Raw genomic sequence first — 24,375 nt, forward strand, 5'->3', positions numbered from 1 at the left:
AGGAAAAATGGTTTTAATGCAGAGATGACCAAAAACATATTAAAATAAATAAATTTAAAAAATGACTCAAGTTTAAAACTGTCCATGATCAGTTTTGAGAAACAGTAAAAATGTTCCTCTGGAATAAATTTTTTAGAACTTACTAAAAATGACAATATTACCCCCCCCCCCCCCCCCCCCCAAATTGATATAAAAAATAAGAAGAAACATCTCTTTAGCTATTTCTATTTTTAATTATAATATTCTTCAAGTGTAAAGTAAATATTAATGACCAGAATGTACAATTTTTGAAATCAAGTCTATTACAACTAAGTTAAAGCAATAATTTTTGTAGATCAACTTGTTTAAATTCTACAAAATCATGCAAAAAGACAGATTTTAGGGAAAAAATGTTACAAAATTAATTTAATAAATGCAACATAGAAGAGAATTCAAAATCTAAAAATGGTTCTCAGTTGTGTTACCTGAAAACTGCTTTGTGTGTAAAAGAAAAATAGAATTTTGAAGTAGCTAATTAACATTTTAAAAAGTTTCAGTGGAAAGAACTTCTGTATTACAAATATCAGTTAACTTGTGCCATTCAAGTCATTTATGAAGTTTCTATTCATCACTGATTCAAGGCCCCAAAAAAAAACGCAATTGACGTAATCCAAATAATTCCAAGTAATGGCTATGAACGGAAATATGTCATATTTGTAGGATGAACAAACCCAGCAATACTGAGACTTAGGAGTGTGAGATTCAAAGTTTTGATAGAAAGCTCCAGGGAGTGGAATGGTGGCGCACAGCAGTAGCAGGGGGTACGCCTACAGGAGCACGTCTGCTGGTGGCTGGAGATTAAATAGACTGACAAGGTAAGTCTTTCTGGAGAAGCAAACTGCAGGAGGATCCATCTCACTTGAGTTTTGGACAGGACAAAACTTGACTGACACAAGCTAGGCTAACAGCTCTGCGATACTGGAAAGTAAACTGAGGGTAAATTCTTAGCCAGAGGGGACTAAAACTGCAATGACAATGTCTCCTACTCCCTATATTTTCAGAAGGTCGCAAATGAGAGTCATGAAAGTAAAATTCTCTTATCTGGTTGAGATGATTTGTCTGGGAAGAGGAGGAGGAAAAAAAGAAGGGAATCGATTACTATAAATCCGAGGGAGATCCAGGTAAAATTTGACTTGAGAGCTTCACAAATATGAACAGCCGGGTTGATAAGGATGGCAATGATAAAAAACTGAGATCAGGAAGGTATTCCAAGATAAAATGGGATGGAATCACCCCAGCAGTGGGAATAAAGGAGGGGGCAGACCATGTAGGGAGGATGAACAAGGCAGAAGAAGGGGATCTGGTGAGGTAATCAACCCCGAAGGACCAAATGGGCTTGGCTTAGGAATCTTGGACAGTGGGATGGACCCTAAAGCTACATTCACACTGGCCGTGGCAACTCGCCTTTAAACAGCCGCCTTCAATGAAACCACTCTGTAAATTTCTGCGTTTTGAGCTTCTGTGTTCAAAACCCTCATATCCATGTGTCGCTATGCAAGTTTTTAAGTCTGTTCTTAGGCTCTATGTACAAAACATGCAGCCATTGAACACGCGTTGAAACTTAAACCAGGTTCAAATTTTGACAAACACACCAAGCTTCTTCCAACTGTAGCTGGAATACATGCACTAGTAAACAGAATAAAAACAAAAGAAGAAGAAGGTCCCATCCCTGCTGCTGCTTGCCTGGTGTGAACCCCACGAGCTGAATTCGTGTTCTTGAACAAACAACCTTTTTTGATAAATGCAAGATTTTTCGAAACTGTCCTGTTTAGACAAATTTATTATCGCACATCCATTTTGTGCATATTCATAGTCAAGAGTTCCTGAGTTCCAGAATCACAACATCTCAGATATTCCGCAAGCCCCGCACCATGTTAGAGATGAACCTCTGCAATCTTGAAAAATCTGTGAAAAAGGTAAGACTTTGTTCAATAGCAAAATACCAGAACCTCTTGATTAGGCATCTAGTGGTGAAATAAAATTACTCTTTAAACTACTAATTAATTTCACATTTGTAACTCTTCACCCATAACACACAGACTTAGTTTTGGCTCTTTATTTGGACTTTTTCCGTTTGTTTTCCTGCATAAAAACTTTACTAATGGATTCACTGAATCCAGATGTGCTTCTGCAGCCACGATGACTGCTGGATTTTTCTCTCCTCCCAGTTTGAGTCACTATTTCTGCTCAGAGGACAAAGTTATGAATCCACGAAATGAGAAGTTTAAGAAGTAAAGAAAAAAATGGACCGGATAACTTTAACAACGGGGTAGAGGGGGGAAAGGGGGTCCGGCGGGAGTGGATACTAAAAACATGCAGGGGGGAGACTTCCTCGGGGCCTTCAGGAGTCAGGGACAGGGACTTGTAGGAGCTGCGGACGCGCCATGGATTCGGCAGCGGCGTTTCCCCCCAGTCCCATTGATTTGTATATGAAAACATAGCGCGTTTCTTCTTCTCCCCCCTTCTGGGTTCTGCTTCTGAGTGATCAGCTGATGAAGAGACTAGCAGCACGCCGCTATGCTGGTTTGCTAATTCTCTCCCCCACAGCTGCAGCCGATCCTGCGCGCCAGCCTGCAGACTGCAGCCAGGTAAATATGCCCTTTCCATCTTCCTGCTCAGGCTCGGGATTCGGCCAGGGTGCACGGGAAGAGATGGATAAAATGTGCGCGCGCGCGCATGGGAAAGAGCGCGTGTGTTTATGTAAGGGCAGGGAGAGGGAGTGTGTAAGAGAGAAAGATGAGGGTGGGTGGGTGCCAGATTAGTCAGGGAAGAGGCAGACTTGTCAGGAGATAGCACACGCTCGGAGCCGCACGCGCACCCCTGACACCGCGCGCTGGCGCATGCAGTCAATCAGCTGTGTCACACTTCTTTGAGGATTACCCTCCAGTATTCTGCTCCAGCCCCCCCGGAGAGAGTCGCGGGGCTTTCAAAGGACGATGTTTTTGTGGCACTTTCCCTCGATGCTGATCATCCTCGCTCGCCATTATAGTCGTAGTTTTTCTTGCTGCAACAAACCGCATGTCTTTTTGTTTTGTTTTTTGTTTCTGCAGCGCGACCCTGCATGATTGATGCATCAGTGTTCTGCCTTTTTTTCTGTTGCTGCGAGCATGCTCATCTTTCTGGCCTCTAATTGCCTTTGTGGAGATTACAGGCTGCTGCAGATATTTGGGGGGAAAGCTGCAGTGAAATGGCTGAAAGTAGCTGATTGTAAAGCATCTCGCACATACTGAACAATCATGCTTGTCCTTTTGTATGCATGAAGTAAAAAGGGGAAAAAATGCGTTTGGAATTGCAGATTATTTTTACATGGAAAGTGCTTTTATTGAAATAAATATCTTCAAGTTTTAGAGCGTGTTCAGCAACCGTGACATTTATTTTGGAACACAAAAAAGATTTAGTATTCAGGAGAAAAGGTTAACTTTGGCCACCCATGAAATTGTTTTTAAATTATAAATATTTAACTGCGTATCAATTGGCAAATAGACAACAAATATTAAAAAATTGAAAAATGATCCTGCATAACTCAGTTCATGCAGTTTGGATAAAGAAACTGCCATTCAGGATCATACAGGAACAGTGTTCCTGTAAGGATCAGTCATTGTTTTTCCATTGTTTGCATTCAGGTCCATTTCTGCTGTCCGTCTTCATTTCATGACTCAGCTGTGTCTTTCATTTCAATTAGTCCACATCAAAGTTTCTCTTTTTAGGTTTTCTCCTATTCAGGTTTTACATTTGTCAGGGACTGGTGGCATACAGGACCCAATATGCCGGTGACAAACTAAAACATTTAATAAATAAACTGAAACATGAAGAAAAAAAAAACCATGGAAAACAAAGAGGTGACAAGGCAGAACAGATGACCTGAAAACCAGACACTCATATAGGCTTAGGGCAATTAACTGAAGTGAAGACAGCTGAGGATCATGATTACCCTGAAACTGATGTGACTGACTGGGCAACTCAGAACATGACCAAAACATAAAAACCAAACTAAAACACAGAACCCTCACAATGTTTTATTTTTGTTATTTTGCGCATTTCATTTCATTTCCTTTCAGGTTTGTCTAGCCTCCAACATTTGGGTCATCCACAACCACATGTTCTTGAGACTGCCTAATGTATTTCTATTGAAATACATAAAACTCGTGCACATGTATTCATTGAGTTTTTTCTCTAAATATTTTGACACTCTTAACCATATAGTTACTTTATTTAAAACTGAAACCTATTCTTCTTTGAACCCAAAAATTGCAACAACAATAGAACTCTAATTGGATTGTCTTTTAGGAGTCCCACAAGGGTTTGTCTCGGGACTGCTGCCTTTCTTCATTTACACATAATGGTAGAAGCCATTTCAAATGTGATTCCATAAAACCACCAACAATTACAATATTTTCAGATAATAATAATTGGTCCAGATCATTTCAATAAATCAAATAAATATGAACAACCAATTAATACACTTCTGCAAGTGACTGACAGGTTACATTTAAGAGTTTTAAAGGCCACAATTAAGCAGAAACAGAGTGAGAGTTGTTTCATAAAAAACAGGAGGTACATTTTAATAATCAATTCCAAGTCAAAGATAGATAAGTTAGTAACAGTAACAATAAAATGAATTCACTAATGAGGAGGAGAGTAAACAGAGGAGATGTGCATAGTAAGACAGGTAATATCATACTTCCTCTTCACAATAGGCAGTAAAGTGTGACATAGGGATGGGGTAGAATGTAAGTTTGTGTAAAAGCTTGATAAACTATATAGGAAATGCTTTAAATGTATGGGGCTCATATTACAGTTTCTTTTCCAAGAAGAAGAAATCTTCCAAATCATCATTTGGAGCAGTGTTTGCCTGTTTTCAGCCAGTGCATCAAATGACAGAATGAGTTCTGTTGTGGTGGTTCTCGGGATCAATGTGAGGTTTCGGTCAGTGAACTCCGACCTCTTATTGGTTTGGTTGAAGGTGATGACTCGGACTGTCAGCTCCCATATTTAAGATCAGTTGAACAACACTGGCTTCTTCTGTGTCAGCGTTTAGAAATGTTCGGTTAAACTTATCCCTTTAAGATGGGCTCAGACTGAGGATCTATCAGTTCCAACAGCAGAACATCCATCACATTTTGCTGTTTTAGGGTCTGGTGACACAGCTGAAATGAACTTACAAACCTTTACATTCTACACAAACTGATATTTTCACTGCACTGATAGGGCGACAGTGGCTCAGGTGGTTGAGCAGGTCGGCCAACGATTTAAGGATCGGCGGTTAGATCCCTGCCCCCTCCAGTCAACTATCATTGTGTCCTTGGGCAAGACACCCCAGCACCCTGCCTCCAGTGTGGCTCCGCTGGGGTGTGAATGTGTATGAATGTCCCGGTGATGGTCAGAGGGGCCGTAGGTGTGAACTGGCAGCCACGCCTCTGTCAGTCTGTCCCAGGGCAGCTGTGGCTACATTAATAGTTACCATCACCAAGTGTGAATGAGGAGTGAATGTATAATGGACACAATGTAAGCGCTTTGAGCGACTGGAAAAGCGCAGATAAATTCAACCCATTATTATTATTTTTATTATTATTATTATTAACATGTTATATTGGGGTAGTGAGGAGCTGTAAGATAGCAGGAGAGTGTTAACATAAAGCTCTCAGCAAGGGGGGTGGAGTTGCTCCACACCAACAGTCCTCCCCTCAACTTAGAGGTAAATTTCAAATGAACTTATGCCGCGCCACATCAACTATGTACTAGAATTTGAATTGATTTAACCTTAAACCAACATTTTTACAACTAAAAGACAATAGATCAAAAGATGATCGGAGTGGGACTTCAATAAATCCTGATGATCCACTCCTTTCTTTCAGTAATTAAATAAAGTGATGGTCTTGAAGTCCCCTTGCTCGAGCAAAGGACAGGGGTTTTACTGCTAGAATTGCAATATAAATTACTTCTAAGCACAGACTTCAATAAAAATGCCTGATGAATAAAGCCCAGCGTTTTTGGGTTTTTTTTGTTAAATTTGACAATCCAGCTGTCGTGACTTTTGTAAGTTTCCTCCAAGTACATCTCATTTTCTTTACATCTGACAACCAGTCATGGGACCATTAGGCTACATTAAAGAAAAATGTTTTAACTGAAAAATAAAATGGCCTGAATGACTCAAGGATTCTTTAGTAACTTTATGTCAGTCATCTCCACATGAGAGATAATAAAAAATGTGTTCAAACTTGTTCTGGCTGCTTTCCGTTTAAAAGCTGGACTTGCTGGCCTTTACCAACTTGAATGCCAGCAGAAAGCATGCCGTGGCTTTTTTCTCTTTAACTGCATGCTAGTATAATTGATTGATTGATTGAGTGATTGATTTCTGTTTATTTCAAGCATTAATTGTAGACAAAACAAGAAAAAAAATCGCACACATTTATCAAACTTATTACAAAACAGATTTAAAAAAAGACAAACTTAAGTCACATTTCATTCCATAAATACAGTGAACATTAACTAAGTTGATAAGGATGATTAGAGTAATGATAAAATAGAACAAATTGTAAAGTGGATTAAGAAAGACCATTATTAGAGAACAAAGCAAACTGCACATTTAAAAATAGTGTTTTGATAATTGTTATGCAGTGCATATGCAATATTTTTGATAAGATCAAACCTTATTTTCAAAGCACTTTTCTTACCAAAGCAGCCCTAAGTGCTTCACAGGGTTAAAAGATCAGTCAAAAAACAAGAAAAAAAAGCTTCGGCTTTGAGCATTCTGGGCTACCATACATCGATTTATATCTGGCTTCTTGGCCGTTCTTCTGTCCCAGAAGAACCCCAAAAGGTCAGAAGCGGCAAAACCTGAGGCATTTCTGAGGGTCATTAAGGCTAACCTCAACTCTAAAACACCAACAGGGAATTGAGGTCACCACATCAATAAACCGATAGAAGCTTTGGACAAAGAATCTAAATAATTTAACTGCTGTACTGTTTTTAAAAATATTTTTATTTATTTTTGAACATACTTTTTCATAGCGCTTCTGGCTTTTGTTTGTAAAATATTACCAGGAACTACAAAAGAAAACTAGAATTTTTGCTATAATAAAATCGTACTGTTATTGATTAATATGCAATGTTCCTTCACAGTAAAACAAAACAACTAAATAAATACAGAACTAAATGATTTTAGGATTCACATTTTAAACACAAAGTAGTTAAAATGAGCTGAATATGTAAAATAATGAATTGATCCACATAAAAGAGAAGTGACCTGGCTATGTCTATATGTCTGGAGTCTCTCAACACCCCCCCTCACACGCTGCTTTCTCCATTTGCAGCCTAAAGCAGGAGAGAACGGTTCCCTGGAGGACATGGAGGACGACGTGGGCCTGAAGAAGCGTAAAGGTGATCATCCAGTTGAGAAGGAGCTGTTGGCGGGGCAAGAAACCAGCGAAAAAGTGAAAAGGAAGAGAGGGCGCCCACCGGCTGAGAAACTGCCCCCAAACCCACCAGAACTCACCAGAACGCTGAACATGCTGGTGGACATGGTTATGAACTACAAGGATGGGTGAGGGCCCTTCAATGCTTGAGTCAAAAATTTGCGGAGAAACCGCAGATTCTGATGGTTCACCAAAACAGGAATTCCAGATTAGACCTGAGTTTCCAGTTTTAGTGAGATGGAGGTCAGTGCTCCGTAAAGACTGTCAGGATCATCAAACCATGTTTTAATAAACCAGGTGCTTCTGGCAAACTGAAGCTCATGAGACCTTCATGTCCACAGGAATTATGTGATGTTTGTTTGGATCATAAACTGTTTAATTAGTTTAGTAAAGCCTTAGTCACATGCATCCTTATGGGGGTTGACCCGTACAGTTGTCCGGCCGTGGAGGGTTGTAGAAAGGAGCGGCCACGTCTTAAAAGATGCGCAGGTGTCTTGCAGTTCTCTTGAGGCTCATGCGGCCACCTCAGGGGACATCATGATAATGGAACGTACCATTGTCTCGCGAGCGGTAAGTGTATCTTGAAGTAGTCGGAAAGCGAATGTAAGTTGGATGCACTTATGACTTAAAGGTGATGTGGTTGTACGTTGGCCGTATGCCACGCTGTAGTCATCAATACTTGCTACTGACAGTGCGCGAATGCTGCATGCACAGGGTGTGCACGTGATACTGTATGACTTCCTAATTTCTAACAGTGACACTGCACCGGGAGGAGTGTTTGCTCATCACTTCAACAGCACTAATAGGATAACAGTCATGCACAGTGCGCACGATTTCGGGTGGGAGAGCTTTTACAGAAATATAACATTTTTACAACGTGCCTGCGTCAGCCCTTGCGTGTTGCATAGGCGTTCGCTCTACAGGCTCACCAACAACTTTTATATTTTGTGCAGATCACGTGTGTACTCCATACTGGTTGGCCCATTTATTGCCCGTGGACACAGTCCGTCTCCACCAGTACCAGAAATTGAAACCAAGGGTTCAGTAACGTCTCCCAGACTTGTCTGTTTCCAAAAATAAGTCTTTTGAGTAAAGGAAAGTGGTGTTGAGTTTCAAAAAACAATCCTGATTGTTTGAGATGTTTTTTCACCATAGATTTGAAATGGTTTATGGCTTCTTGTTGAAGAGAATTTTTGATCAAGCTGCTAAAAAAACATGAAAAAAAACTTTAGTTTTGGCCTAGGTAGGGTATTTTCACCCGCTTTAGTTTTGTTGAGGCCTTTGTAGCTGTGACAAACCCTCTTTTTGTGTCTCTTTTTTGGCCTTGTGTGTTTTTATAAAGAAATCATCCAACTTTGTTAATCTTTTAAGGACAAATGGCTGAAGCAAAAAAAATCTACCTGAGCCTGAAGCTAAAAAGAACTTTATACCTAAATACAGTATATAGTTCAAAACCTTTTTGAGTATTCATCTGTATTTTTCTGCAAGTCTAAGTGTTCTAAAAAACGTCTTTTCACCAACATTTTGGTGCTGTTTCAGTCTAAAAGGAGTACATGTGGAAGCTGACCCTGTTCTTGCAGGTTGGGACGACAGATCAGTAAAGGTTTCGTGCAGCTTCCCTCCAAGAAGGAAGTGCCAGAGTATTACGAGCTGATCCGGAAGCCCGTGGACTTCAGGAGGATCAGGGTGAGTGCGACTGCATGGACTCAGGATTTAAACGCACAACTCATTCTGTGACCTGCAGTTAACCTGCAGTTTTCTATGCAGCACGTCAGGTAACGCTTTCTTTTACAGCACAGTACTTACAGCGTAGTTAAGTTAAATTAAGGTAATCCTCTTACATATGGTGAATACCATGAAACACACATAAACTTGGTAAGTAAATAGAATGTAAATCCTGGGCTTTTTTCACAGTACTTCAAATGTAGTTTCTGTTTACCTTCTATCTTGTTACACATGGTAAATACCATGAAACATACAATGAGTGCAAACATAAAGTCAAGGTACTTCATTTGTACTTGCCTTGTTCTTACATGTTGTAAGTACTACAAAATATACATTTACGCAACATGTACCCAGTAGGTACTATTTAAAAACCCAGTGTGTACATCAGGGGTGTCAAACATACGGCCTGCGGGCCGTATCCGGCCCGTCAGGTGGTTAAGTCCGGCCCACACATGAAGAGTAAAAATCATAAGGATGTTTAAAAAAGAAAGCAAGTTTCTAGTCCATTCCTGTGGCGAGTTATGATTTTTTTAAAGAAAAGGGGGAGCAAAGGAAAAGCAAAGCAGGTGAAAAAGCATATCTCTGCACGTGCCAAAAGCGAAACCTAACAGCTCTGCGTCTGGGTAAGATGCACTTTGGTTCCATGTGAGACTCACCACTGTTATCTTGATATAAGGATAATCAGTATTGACACAATAATGACCAAAATGTTGTCAAAAAGTGAAGTGGAGTCAAGAGCTTTCCAGGAAAAATAATTTTTTTTTTTTGTGTGTGTGTGTATACAAAGCTGAATGCAAAACTCCCATGCTTGATATGTCATCAACAGGTCGCAGTGTTCAAGGAATACAAAATTCAGCACCACTGAGACTCACCATACAGAAAAGTTTCACCATTTGCAGTTAAGAAAAGATAAGCATTACCAACTAGTAGCCGGACTGAAAAAACAACCATTTGCATTCACTGCAGCATTGACATCAGTGATGGAGCAATGACAGCTACCTTTTTGTAAACACGTTGGTGCAAACATCCAAACCCTTTTCAGAGGTGAACTTGTGCCCCAAAAAGCAGTCGACCTTTGCCAACATGAGTCTGTCAAGGATTACGATTCCAGATCCAACATTTCTGAGGAGACTTGGACGCCAACTGAAGGAATCCAGTCATTTATTGCATTTTCGGTTGCTATTTTTGAAAACACCAACATCACAGATATATACAGCTGTGGATATTTATTAAAGATGTTAAAAAGACCGTCACAGCTGAGTTTGTTGAGTTGATGGATAACAGCAGCTGATAAAATAGTCAGCTCTCTAGTTACTGTGCTGGACAATGTTGTAGTGAACTGGTCATGTGATGTCAGTCTGGTCACTGATGGCGCCCTATCAAAGGTCAGGAAGAAGGCAGGTGTTTTTTATCACAAAATTCAGGCAGAAACCAGGAAAACATTCTTGGAAATTTCATTGTGTTTTGCACAGTTGAATGACAGTAAATGTGTTTCTGCACAGGATTTGAATCCTGATATGGACGGTCGTGTGAAGTTTAAGGAGAGAAAGGGAGGATAAATTCTTATGTTCAAAATATTAGCAGGTTTGATTTAGTTTAATTTTTAATGGTTTGGACATTTACATTCAAGGCACGGTGTTTCGTTTTTTTCTGTAGCCCCTTTTGAGTTTATTATTGGGATTGCTTCAGTGTCAGATGTCAAATATTCAGTCCGTATAAAACTGAATAGACCAACTTTCTTTGAAGTGAAATTAATTTTATTTGAGATCCATTGGCTCCAAGTGATTAGGCTACTATGTTGGTTGAGGCATTTTTTTTCCAACTGAGTAAAAAAACAAAAATAAAGCTGTTATTTTGCTTTTATGTTACTAATCCGGCCCACTTGAGATCAGACGGGCTGACTTTGGCCCCCGGACCAAAATGAGTTTGACACCCCTGGTGTACATCATAAATACCAAGTAGGTATATTATAAATACCCAGTAGTTACCACATAAGTATGAACCAAATAGTACCACATAAATACACAGCAAGTATCATGTAAGTACCAAGTAGACACAAAAAAGTACCATGTAAGTAACCAGTGGGTCCGACAAGAAGTTAAAAAAAGTACGATTTAAGTACCCAGTAGGTCCCATGATAAGTACTATGTAAATACCCTGTAAGTACCCATTAGTTTTAAAGAAAGTACCATGTAAATACCACTTAACTAAGCTTTAAGTACTGCACTGTAAAAGAAAGTGTTGCCTAGAAAATTATTTATGATGAAGATGATTCATTGTTTGTCGTGTTAAACATCTATACTGGATGAAATTTAAAAAAAAAATAGTAATCCAAATGATGAGCAAAGATTCAGTCCTGCTTTAAAAATAGTAAACTGAAATTTTCTCTTCGAGGATTAAGTCCAATTCCAGATTTTCATAATAACATTGTTATTAAACAAATTACTACTTTTTAAGATTTTTTTCTTAGTTTTAAGAAGTTTTTATTTTATTTTATAAAAGAACCAGTGACATGCCTAAATACTTACAGTCTGTCTTCAGTTGTGAAGCACAGAGGTGGCTCTATTATGGTTTGGGCAGCTATTGTAATACAGAGTTAGCTCAAATGTGATCATCTTCAGGGTTTACGTATTCTGTGTTGATCGTTTCGAAATGTTGATCGTTTCGTCAGGTCTAAACTACATTTATTGTTAGTTTTAAATAAATTTTTGTTTGTCACACATAACCAGACTTCTTCAGCTTTACAAAAAAAAACACACACAACGGAATAAGATTATAAATTAATCAAGTGAAATATCATAATTTGACTCCTAGATTCCAAAATTTAACTCTTGATCCCAACACAGAACATTTTTTAATAATTATGGCCATGAACCAGATATTAAATGTAAGGATAAGAATCTTTGGTTTCCTTTAGCTCATTAGTGTTTATTTCTTTAAAATTTCCACACTTTTTTCATCGAAATTCTGTAATAGAATGCCATCTTTTTAAAAATGAAACTTGATTTTTGCTTTAGTCAGATCATTGTGTGAACCATTATTTTTTATGTTTTTTTTTTCAAGTAGATAGGACACAATCGTGATTTTTCCTAGTATTTTAAACCTTCATCCTGACTGCTTCATTGTAAAATGGCACATTCTGCTTCTGCTTTTTAGGAGCGTGTGCGTAATCACAAGTACAGAAGTGTGGAGGATTTGGAAAAGGACGTTTTCCTTTTGTGCCACAACGCTCAGACTTACAATCTGGAGGGATCCCAGGTGAATCTCAGGACATTTTGTTATATTCAGGCAATAAGAGAACCTCTCAGAGTCTATTTTGTTGGCGTAAATAGGTTTGAATCTCAAAGCGAGAAGGGACATCTCATGCTTTGGTTATCTGTATGTATGTATGTATGTGTGTGTGTGCGTGCCTGTGTGTGTGCGTGCGTGCCTGTGTGTGTGCGTGTGTGTCAACCAATGCAGATCTATGAGGATTCAATTGTCATCAAGTCTGTTTTCACGAGCGCAAGGCAGAGAATCGTCACAGACGAGGAACAGAAGGAGACCGTTGGCGGCAGTCACAGCGATAATGGAGGTGCAGCTGAAGACCAATTTGTTCCATCAGCAGGTGAGAGCTACATTTGGAAAAAAACCAGGTCCCAGTTATGCATTTCCATGTCTCAACAGAGACTTATTTCACAATACTTTAAACATCTTTCCTGCAGAAGATTAAATTGCTGATTATTGGAATAAGTTCAGTTAAAACTGAAGAGCTACGGGTATAGAAGTATTATTATAATATTTAATTAACTATATAAAAGTTGTGGCATTAAAGAAACAACTAAATAATATTCAACAATGCAAGAATAAAAAGAAATATATAGGTGACCCAAGCTAAAAGCATACATAAAAATAACTCAGTAGTTTTAAATAAATAAATAAAAAGACAAAAACCTAAATTGGTTTAAAAAGCTGAAAGCATCTAAAATGTGAAACGTATAAAAAATACTTAAAGATTATGTATGGAATTATTTTAGCAAGTCATTTTTGATAAAATATGGTTCACAAATGACCTTTCTGATTAAAGAAATGTTTGTTTAATTTAAAAAAGACAAAGGATAACAAGTTTAAAAAATATGCTAACTTGACGAACATAAAAGAAGAACATTAACAAGTAAATAAAATAGGATTTCAATTTTAATTTAGCTAAATATACTTTAGGAAAGTCAAATTTACCTAAAAGAAACATTAAACAATGCTGTTAAAAGACAACATACTAGATTAATAGAACAGAAAGTGTCCTGAAGTTATAAAACTGCTAAAGAAAGAAATATTAACATACTGACTAAATGCCAATAAAACTGAAAAGAACTAACTCAAACTATATGAATATTGACTGTAAAATATTAATGTACATGCCAAATATGAAACTACTGAAGCAATTGTATAAAAAAAAGATAAACGCTGAATAATGTTTGATACAGTTCACAGAAATTAAACAAAATTTGTTAAACAAATTGCAAAATATATGTGCTAAATCCTTATTAACCAAAAAAGAATTCTATAAAAGCTTCTTGCTTTTTATAGTTTAAGTCTGTAACTGAAAAATAATTATAAACATATTCAGTAATTAATGGAGCTTTTAATGATTAAAACAATTAAATAAGGAAAAGCAGCCAAGTTTGAAATAAGAATAATACATAAAATTGGGCAAACTATGCTTGATTTGTGAAGCACTGAAAAAAACGCGAATAATTGAAAAAAAACAGATTTTTTAAAGCTTATTCTTAGCAGTAGTCAGATTAATTCATTGTCTTGTTTTTCATCTTGCAGTGAAACTTCTGCCAGTTCAGATGAAGGAAAGAAGCAAAAACACCAAAAGGCTGGACAACGATGTAGATGGCGATGAAAACCCAGAAGATAACGCCTCAAAAGATGAAGGCTGAACCGAGGGACCCTGCTTTTTTTTTTTTTTTTTTTACATTTTTGATCATGTCTCTGCTTTATCTTTTTTCATTTCTTTTTTTAAAATCAAAAACTATTTGAGAAAAAAAAGTGGACCACACCAAAAAAAAGCAATTACCCAACTTCTTCCCAATGATTCACACCTCTTTGAGTTACATGTCGCTGCACAAAGTGCTCGTCCGTTTCTGTCTTTTACTATAATTATACTATATGGTTTATCTGCCTCTGTCCCTGTGATTGCTTCTGCAGATATTATGTAAAATGCCACTTCCACAGACGGTTTTTAACAAGCATATTTGATTGTATGATATGCCTTTTTATGTCCTGGGAGCATTAAATTAATCTGGTCTCCAGAGCAGCAGCTGGTAAAAAAAAAAATGTAAAGGATGCCAGAATTAAAGCACACACAAAAAAGTTTGTAGAAAATGTACAATAATGAAAACATCCTCAGATGTGATTTAAAGATTAAGCATAGTGAAATAAAATCAATGAAATATGTGAAGATTCTAAACACTAAATAGGTCAAAAAGGCAGTCAAGTGGATAACATCTTTGCTGTTTGAGGAGGGAAGTGGAAGATGTCACTGTTAAGACAATCCCTGGAAACGTGTCAGTTCCATAATAAATTTGACCAAAACATCCCGAGGTGTTTCCTATTTATGCTGGTAAATGAATGCTCATGGATTATAAATTGTTCAACAATTTAACTTTTGAGAATTTTTCCTCTAACGTAAACCCACAATGGTTGACTAGATTTGTCCTAAAATGTAATTTTAAGTCATCCCAACAGGGGGTGCAAGAGGACCATATGAAGAGCATGTATTTTGACCATCACTTTAGCAAAATGATATATTTGAATCCAGGCATTACTGGTAAAAGTGTCGAAAACAACATATTTTTGTACAAAAACAGCTGAATGTAGTTGGGTCAAGTGTTTGAGTAAATGAGAATGACAGGTTCTCCTTTTGTTCCACCTGCTGGACATAATCTATAAAACTCAATGTGAAACATCCTCCAAGCTTTCCCTTCAAATCTCTTCTACTTTTATTTATTTTATTAGATGCATTATAAAATTATTTGGGTTATTCTTTCATTGCACTATTTTTGTGAAAAGCCTATACTTAAGAAACTAGAAATAAATAAAAAATCGGACGGTGTAAAATTAAAACTAGAAGTTTAAGGCATTTTCTGCCAAAATCCAGTTTTGTTTTACTTTTTTTTTTGATAAAACAAAGTTTTTTTTAAATATATTTATTTTAAATTGAAAGATTTCTTTTGGAAAGAGTGAACACAAAGGCAAAGTTTCATTGTAAGAATTTAAAACCCTAAGTTTTGTTGGAACTTAAATATATAATACCAGAATCTTTTTCTCTCACTTTCATTGAATTGACCTTAAAATATACAAATAAAAGAAGAAATAAGATCGTAAGAATAAAGACTGCAAGAGCTTAACAGGTAGCACAAACTGCAGGCAGAGAACAGCTTTGCATGATGACATACTAAAAAGGTAACGAGACAACAAAGAGCACCTGTGAACGATTACACCTGAAACCAGGAGCAAATAAAAATGTCATTGACCTAAATGAAAAAATGTTTTATATGTAACTAAATAAAAACAAAAAACATTAAAATCTAATATTAAAGAACTAAAGTGAGAGGAAATTAAACAATAGTACAATCTTGATGAGTCTAACTTCAGTCTAAAAAGAACATGCAAGGTTCAGGACCCTATCCGGACTAAATTAAGCGGACTCTGTCCAGACCAACAGACCTTTTCTAGTCTGGATGCACTCTAAAGAATAGGATGAAAAGAGACTGGGTGTGATGTATGTGATTTATATAGGTAAACAAATATGGAATGGTGTTGTATGACATACACAGCCAACCTAAAACCATTGTGGTGTTGTTGACTTCAAGAAGTAAGTAACTGAACACCAAGGACTATAGCTGGAGTTGGAGTAATGGCTCAGTGTCCACCAGCTAGGTCGCCAAACAGTACAAACAGAGCACACGTCATACAACACAAGAGCTGATTGCCTCGCACCAGCAAGTTACAGAGACAATGACACAAAGGGGCAGAAGAGCCTCAGAATTATCCTAGACAGCTACAACAGTTCTAGTGGTCACCATGGGAACATCTAAACATCTCAACAAGCCAAGGAGGATTGGGAGGCCAGAGGCATCAAAGTCCTTATCAACCAGGTAACTCTTGTGTTTCTATTAAAAATGTGCACATTTGCTTTCAAAACTAAAATGTCTTTTTGTTGCAAAGCTGAAGTCAACCTAAGCTAATTGTTGGGGAATGACCCAAAATCCCTAAAAATGAGTCTTTCTGATGATTATACCTCATCGAGATGAGTGATTAGAGTTTAGTGATTTAGTTCAAACAAATAACTTCCAGTCTTTGTTTTCCTCATATGTCCTCTTCCTTTAAAGTTTCTGCCTTATATTCCTGAATGAGCAGCGTTCAAAGGTAGAATGAGTTCATTCAATTTAAACAAGCCAATTACAAAGTCGGATATGCTTTTCAACCATCTCATAAATCTATGTTCAGAGATTAACAAAATCCTTAGTGTGTAGGAGCTAAAAGGTAAATGTGCTCACAGCAAATGGCTCTGGGAAACAAAGCAGCACAGCTGCCTTCTTGATGAACACCTCACATAAACAACATGAAGAGCTAATGGAAGACCTTGGATGGATATATCACTGAGATGTAGCAACTAATGGTTTCTAGGGATTCGTGGATCTAGGGAGTGACTTAAATCTGCTGGGAGGAGAATCCATTTTCTCTTTATACATGTGGCTAAAAAAATCAATGGACAATGTGGTCCACGCTTATTGGTATCCTCCCCAATAATAAATGGTACAATTGATTAACTAAGTAACAGTAACCGTGTCAACATTGTTGGTGATAGCTTGCCACGCTGACTTTAATAGATTTTGTGGTTAGGCTTCAAAAAAAGGAATAATTTATAGTTATTTCTAAACAATTTGTCATCTTTGTAACAACAGGTTCAAAGCCTCTAATCAAGACTGACTGACTGAAAACTGATAAACAGACTAACTGATCCACTGCAGGAGCTTTGCATTAACTATTCTTGTCCAATAATGTTACTGTCTTATTTTACATTCACACCGGGCTTGGCAAAGCGCGTTCCAATGAAAGTCTATGTAAACGTGTGTGAGTGCGCAGTATGGGCTTCGGCATTTAAAACTCTGTTATTCGCACAGGTTTTTCAAGTCCGTTTTTGGGTTTTACATTCCAAACGGCATTGAACGCGCATAATAAGTTTAACCAGTTGAATTTTGACTAATCACGGACTGGGACTTAGCAGTGATGTGCAGATAGTGTCTTTTCCACAGCACAGAATTGCCAACCATTAAAAAGTTGGGAAAAATCAATAATGTTTTAATTATAAAAATTTAAAGAAATTAATAATTGTGGTTTGTGCCCGCCTGGCATTCTATGACCCAAGTCTTTCACACAATGGAATAGAGCTGCCAAAGAAAAAGCCAGCAGCAAGGTTCATGAGATTTGCACTGCTCCAACATTTTACACCAAGTCTCTTCCGACGGTGAGTACATGCACTAGTATTGGGTAGCAACAGTCCAGTGTGAACACCATGCTAAAAGCACGTTCGAGAGCCCACATTTCCTCACCTTTTTGAACACACATCACAAGCCAGCTCTTAATGTAGCTTTCAAGACGTGACTGTTCGAAAAGATTGTCTGTGATTCAAAACTACCCAAATTTTCAGGTTTCTCTCCATACCTTTACCAACATTTTTAAGTTAAAATACTCATCAAAACTAAACTTTCGTGAAAATAGTCAACTTTGGCAGAAAAGGCAGCATAAGCCCCCATTTGGACCAGTGTTTGCCCTCTAGGTCAAACACTGTACCATGTCAAGTCATTGAAAACTCCACAATCAATGCTATGGCTGTGTTTGTAGCTTTGTAATTGCCTTCTTCATTTTGTTTTGTGCCATTTTGGCCAGTTTTTAAAGCGAGTCACTTTATGTCTAACACAGTGATTCCATCTTTTTATTGATATAGTTGTGGAATGCAAAAGTGCAAAATTGTTACTTTTCAAAAGCTATGAAGCAAAAATCTTGTTGCTCGTACAGTCACAAAAGCTTTCTGACATTTGACAAGCCATAAAACAGTGCATCATGGGAATGACCTCACACCAATTTGATGGGTGTCATCTCAATACAAAATTGGACACTTTGCCAAAAACCTTTCTCTGTCTTGAAACATTTTTTAGCTTGTCACAGGACTTTAAACCAACAGACATCTGCTTGTTGTTGGGAGGTTTTTTTTCGATAGGAAGCCAAGACAGAGCTCTGATTTCTGAAAATCACATATACTTAGTGGTAGTGTTTCTGGTGAAATGAATGGCTTTATGGCGCTACAATCAATGTTAGCACTACAAATGTAAACATTGTCTGCCGTGTTACATAGCATATCAACTTAAAGTTAAAGTCCCATTAGCTGTCACGCACCTAGGTGTGTGAAATTTGTTTGTTTGAGCTATCACCTGGGGGAGCGGTGAGCTACACCAACAGCCATGCTCGGGAATCATTTGGTGGTTTAACCCCCCCAAACCAACCCCTAAATGCTGAGTCAGAATCTGAATACCTCCCATACCCTTTTGGCTTCTCCTTACCCCTACATTTAGCCCTCCAAAAAGAGAGTTATGGAAAAATAGTGTCTTCAAATTCGAATGTTACTACTGTTCAATGACATACATCATCAGTAATCACCAGTTATCTACGTTTGCCCGCAGCTGCCAGATCTCGGAAAATACGGACTGGTTCAAATGCCCCTACAGTTGGAGGGGTAGGGAGAAGCTGAAGGCGTGGGGGGAAAATTTGGATTCAGCCTTAGAATCTTTGCTATAACTTGGCCTGCAATTGATCTTGGATGTGACCTTCCTGTCTTAGTCCAGACACTCTACCACATGGCCAAAGCTGGAAACTGATGTATCAGTATTTGTAAACTGCACACACCGTTTTCACAGTAATTCCTTTTGTGTTTTACCATTATTTCCATTCATTTCAAAAAACGGTCTAGTTTTCAGAGCATAAGAAAAGAAATTAAAAATAGTTCTGTAAAATGAAAATTTATTGACCAAAACTAACCAAAAAATAGGTTTTTAATCTCAATAGGACATTCCTGGTTAAATAAACATTAAAGAAAAATTCAATAATGCAAAATGTGTGACCTTGTTGATTTAATTAAATAGAAAAACAAACATTTTACAAAAAAGAAACAAAGATAACAGGTGTTTGTAATTATTTGCTGATTCTTTTGCCAGTTGGAATTAAATTTAAACCCTTTTTAAATTTGGGAACATTTGTATCTTTGTGAACCTTGACTTCTCTTCCTTTTTTGCCTTGGTGTTCATGGAGACCTGGCTACTGTTACCATGGCTACTTTGGATGTTACCAGTTTTTTTGTTATTTGAGAAAATCATTAGTACCAAGGTTGCTTTATGAAAACACTTACTTTGTTAAAAGCTTTTATGCTATTATAATTAGATGTGTACAGATTTTTTTTAAACCAGCTTTTAAGTTGCTGTCTTCCATTGACCAGAAAAGCGGTTGAGTTATAAAGGACATTCACTTGGAACAAACAAGAAAAGCTTTTACTTTTAGATTGAGTCACTGGTAGCTGATTTTCTGTCACCATTTCTAAATCTGTGACACCTTTTCTAAATCCTCCATGATTACATCCTGGTCTCTTCCATTGTTCTCTCCTGCCAAAGACTGTCCCTCTTTACGTGAGTACTTTCCATTTTGTACTAACATTGATCCAGCTCTGGAGCCAGGCCTGTTTATGCTGGCAGGCTGGACTGGGAGCACAGCGTTCCCTCTAATCCGATGGGAGAAGGTCTTCTGGCGCACAATATCAATGGAACAAAGCTGGAACTTGAAAGCTGCCTGAAAGCCTCTGCGGAAGTTCTCGTTGAAGAATCCGTAGATGATGGGGTTGACACTGCTGTTGAAGAAGGCCAACCAGTGAGCAAAGGGGTACACATAGATATTAATGACACGATACTGGTGCTCAGTCAGGCGGGCGTAGTCGCTTAGCATCATCAGAGTCCACAGAGGCAGCCAAGACAAAACGAAGAGCAGAGCAACGATAACAAGCATCATGATCACCCGCTTCTTCTTTCTTGAAATTGTTTGCCTTCCGTCCATGCTCAGTTTGTTGGCGCTGCTGCTCTCTCCGGTTGCACTTCCACTGCCCCTCGTGGGGGGAATGGTGGTCTTGAAGAGGGTGAAACCAATTCGGGCATACATGATTACAATAAGATTCAGAGGGGCGAGGTAGATGTTAGCAAAAAGAACCGTGGTGTAGATTTTACGCATCTCCTGACTGGGCCAATTCTCCCGGCACCAGTAGAAGGGGCGGGTCTTGCTCCTGTGGTCCACAACTATTCGTACCGTTGGCTCTTCTGTGACCTGCAGCATCACCCCTGATGGACACATGATGAACAAGGCCAGGACCCAGATGATGACAATGATCATCTTTGAGGTGCCAATGGTCAGCTTCTGTCTGAAAGGGTAGACGATGCAGCGAAACCTAGCACAGGAAGTAAACAAAAGACCATCTGTTTTTTCAGAATAAACCGCCTCTAAGGGTTAAAACTGATATCTGCTTCACAACAATAGTAAAAAAAAATCATTTAGATTCACTCTGATATTTACTTCTGCACCATGGTTTTCTTACAACTAAAATTAGTCTGCAGTTCACATCAAATCAAATTAAACTATTTTTGACAAAGAACTTTTTATACTTTTTAAACACCTAGTGCTTTAAAATGGTAATTGGTGTATACCTATATGGTGCTTATTAACTTTGTTGAATGCCCAATGGGCTGCTTTACAGGTACAGCTCCATTGACCCATGCAGACACTGAACACTGGCAACAACCTGTGGCCACCAGGAGCAATGTGGGGTTGAGTGTCTTATCCAAGGACACTTTGACACAACCTCATTTTGTTTGATTATTCTCCAAATTTTTGCTAAATTGTTCCACATTTCTTTTTTTTCTTTAAAGATTATATGTTTCATTGATTTTTCTGCATTTCTTTTCCATAAGTCAAAAATTCTCTGGCTGCAGACATCATCAGCCAGAAACAGAAATGACGCAACTTACCCTTACCATAACCTTACCCTTACCCTACCTTACCCTAACCCAAAAGTATTCAGAACTTTAGAAAAACTTTATTAAAGCTTAAAACAAGAGACACCATAACTGTTAGGATTGCCATGTAAAAAAACAAAAACACTTTTTTTTAGCAGTATGGGGGTACTCCAGTTCTGGACATTTATGTCTGTAGCCAGGTGCTCCTGGAAATTCCGGCAATGTTAAGAAAAAGGCCCCAAGACTAACACAGAGAAATAAAATTCCCATTGACTGTATGTCTCGTTTACAATGCCTGGAAGACACGAATGACATTGGTAATCATGTCTCCATGCCTGGTTCATAGGATCATTCGGAGACTCTCCTAGTATGGTGAGCTTCACCATCTGCTGCAGGAGCTGCGTCTGAATGACAGCCGCTTTTAGCAATACTTCCCTTTCTCTGTGTGTTTCTCAGTTTTATGACTTGCTCTCCCACATTAGTCCGAGGAGGGAAAAATAAAAATAAGAATAACATTTTTATTATTTTCTCAATGATAAGAAAAATATTATGAAGTTAAAGAGAACGATGAGATTCTTCTCCACGTTGGTTTTGGACTCCACCCACTGATCAAACCATCAACATTACTTAGGCCAAAGCAGAGTCCCTGATCGGTTGATGTGGTGCAAAATACATATTTGAACTCTGGATGTGCAAAACATGCTGCAGGATATCTAATTGCATCTGTACATTGAAACTGGACGACCCTGACAAGCGAATCACGTTCGGTGGGAACACAGCTTTACACAATCCCCTCTGACATCCATGTTTACCTGCCCAGTTTGACAGATTAAATAATGTCAAACTACAATTTTAAAAGTATTTCATTCCTGAAATTGGTAATACTACTTTGGCAAATGATCCTCCTTGTGAAGACAGCTGTAATATGTTTTACCTCTAGCTCGAAAGGAAAAGGAACCACTCATTTCAGAACCTTTAGAATCAGCAAACCTACTTTGTAGATCCAAGAGGGATCTAGTAGATTTTTGTCCAGAGAATGGAACAGTGCTGGATCTATTTCTTAAACTGTACCAAACCATCTAAAATCAATCATGGGTGCACTGATCCTAATTACCACCTTAGGAAATGGGCCAAATGCAAATGTGACGGCCATAGAAATACATTAACCAGACTAATAATCTCTGTTGTCGGCCATATGATTCTGAACAGGGCGAATAAAGTCTGAGGTCATGAATCTATGACAATAAAGGACTAGACATGATTGAATCCTTTTTTAGTTCACCAGTCAGCACGCCCCTAATTATGGATGAATTTTAGTTTTAATACAATCAGAACACAGTCAGTGAACCAACCCTAACCAGATGCTTAAAAATAACCGTGATCAGATGGTGGAACAGTGCTTACCTGTCAACTGCTATGGCAACCAACGTGAACACAGAAGCTGACACCGATATCCCTTGAACCATACCACTTAGTTTGCACACAATGCTGCCAAATGGCCATCCTGCACAGAGAGGGGAAGTGTAAAAGTATGATGAAACCAACAGTGGCCCACATCTTCCATCCATTTCCTGCCAGAACATTTACCTGTTATGATGTTGTCCAGCAGCGTGGTTGGCATGCAGAAGATGCCCACAAGCAGGTCGCTGATGGCAAGGTTTAGGATGAACAGGTTGGTGACAGTGCGCATGTTCTTGCTGCGGAGCACAATGAAGCACACCACACCGTTTCCTACCATGCACACCACGAAGATCAGCAGGTAGGAGACGGTGAAGACTGCAGCCACCGAGGGTTTATGGAGGTAAAAGTCCACGTAGGTGACATTCTGGTGGATAAAAGGCTTTTTCTGCTGGTCTGAGGAATTATCAGGGTCCCAGTCCTCCATGCTGGAGTTAAAAACTAGACGTTCTGTCATAATGAGACCTATGAGGAGGAGAGACACAGTGTTACGAACTATGTGGGTATTAAGTCCATGATATAACTGGGAACAGTTACTGGAAAATATATTAGCATTGATTGTTACCACATGAAATGAAATACCCCCCCCAAAATGTCAATAACTGAACTGCTGGGTTTTTTAATTGAATGTGCTGACGTGGCCAAGAGCATGCCCTATAACATTCAGGCAATTTACAGAACAAAGCATATTCAGTCCTCACCTCATCCATTCACACCTCTGTATCATTTTCACACCTCTGAAATCTGCTCTCTTCTCTTCAGGCAAGAATACATTATCACTCATTTGTCACCCTTTGTGGAAATGTGGATAGTATTCGCACGTTTTTCTGCAAAATTACGATAACAAGATGTACCAAAAAATGTAAATTTGTCCAGCATTTTTAGAGGCACTGAATTCACAGTTCAAAGAGACCACTGAAGTGCTGAAGTAATGAAAGAAAACACTCTTAAGGAAATACAGGCACTTATTGATTCCCCAAAACACTGTTATTTTATGCAAACCGTCCACCAATCAAAGAGTTTTGTCCCGTTTCTATGGTACAGCAATGTAGGAAACCAGGATAAGAATAGTTTTAGCACATACAGAGCAGAACTGTCTGAAAATGTGTGTAAATACAAAGGGAGAGTTTAAAAAAACCTCATAGATTACTGTAAAAATCAAGAGACAATAACAGATTTTGCCCTATTTTAATAATTTAGCAGCTTGAAAATCTTTTTTCAAAATAAAATTCAGGTTTTTTCCATCAACAGAAGCCGCAGTAAAAATCCTTTTTGCATTTCATTTGTGCATTCTTACCCTTCAAAGTGCTATTTTTGAATTTTAATCCTTCCTTCTGTCCCTCCAGATGTCAGGTGTTTTTTTATGCAATAGAAATCCTGCTGTCTGAGAGCTGAAAGCAGCGCTCCTGCATCCCTAAGTGAAAGCCGGTACATCCACGCTGCGCGCTTGACAGGCAGAACTACTGCTGCATTTATAGAAGACAGAGAGAACACAGGACTCACATGGGAGAGAAGGGTTGGGTGCTGCACAGCCTAAGTCCATCATATCCCTCGTATGTGCTGTGTGAACTGGGTATTGTACGGTTAAGGCAAAGGGGAAAAGAAACTAATCGCTTTTGTTTTACTTCTTACTTTGAGAT

The 24,375-nt window shown here is 38.3% G+C and overlaps 2 protein-coding genes across 3 annotated transcripts; one reads left to right on the forward strand and one right to left on the reverse strand.

Annotated features, from left to right (window-relative positions):
• Positions 1-832: 832 nt before the first annotated feature.
• LOC101174518 (probable global transcription activator SNF2L2) lies at positions 833-14,765 on the forward strand. Of its 2 annotated transcripts, none has more exons than XM_020707504.2 (6): positions 833-854; positions 7,353-7,582; positions 9,035-9,140; positions 12,336-12,437; positions 12,642-12,786; positions 13,992-14,765. In XM_020707504.2, exons 2-6 carry the CDS (start codon positions 7,386-7,388, stop codon positions 14,102-14,104), a joined length of 663 nt encoding a protein of 220 aa, XP_020563163.1. In that variant the 5' UTR covers positions 833-854; positions 7,353-7,385; the 3' UTR covers positions 14,105-14,765. The 2 variants fall into 2 exon arrangements, with proteins under 2 accessions (XP_020563163.1, XP_004074714.1); XM_004074666.4 differs by lacking the exon at positions 833-854 and adding an exon at positions 2,356-2,627.
• A 2,888-nt stretch (positions 14,766-17,653) lies between these two features.
• On the reverse strand, positions 17,654-23,802 carry LOC101174760 (neuropeptide FF receptor 2-like). Its single transcript, XM_004074667.3, has 3 exons — positions 22,865-23,802; positions 22,682-22,781; positions 17,654-20,712 (listed from the first exon to the last, which is right to left on the reverse strand). The coding sequence occupies exons 1-3, from the start codon at positions 23,190-23,192 to the stop codon at positions 19,818-19,820; spliced, it is 1,323 nt and encodes a 440-aa protein (XP_004074715.2). The 5' UTR covers positions 23,193-23,802; the 3' UTR covers positions 17,654-19,817.
• Between the last annotated feature and the right edge of the window lie 573 nt (positions 23,803-24,375).

This window comes from Oryzias latipes, chromosome 12 (genome assembly GCF_002234675.1).
Source record: "Oryzias latipes chromosome 12, ASM223467v1".
Classification (NCBI taxonomy): domain Eukaryota; kingdom Metazoa; phylum Chordata; class Actinopteri; order Beloniformes; family Adrianichthyidae; genus Oryzias; species Oryzias latipes.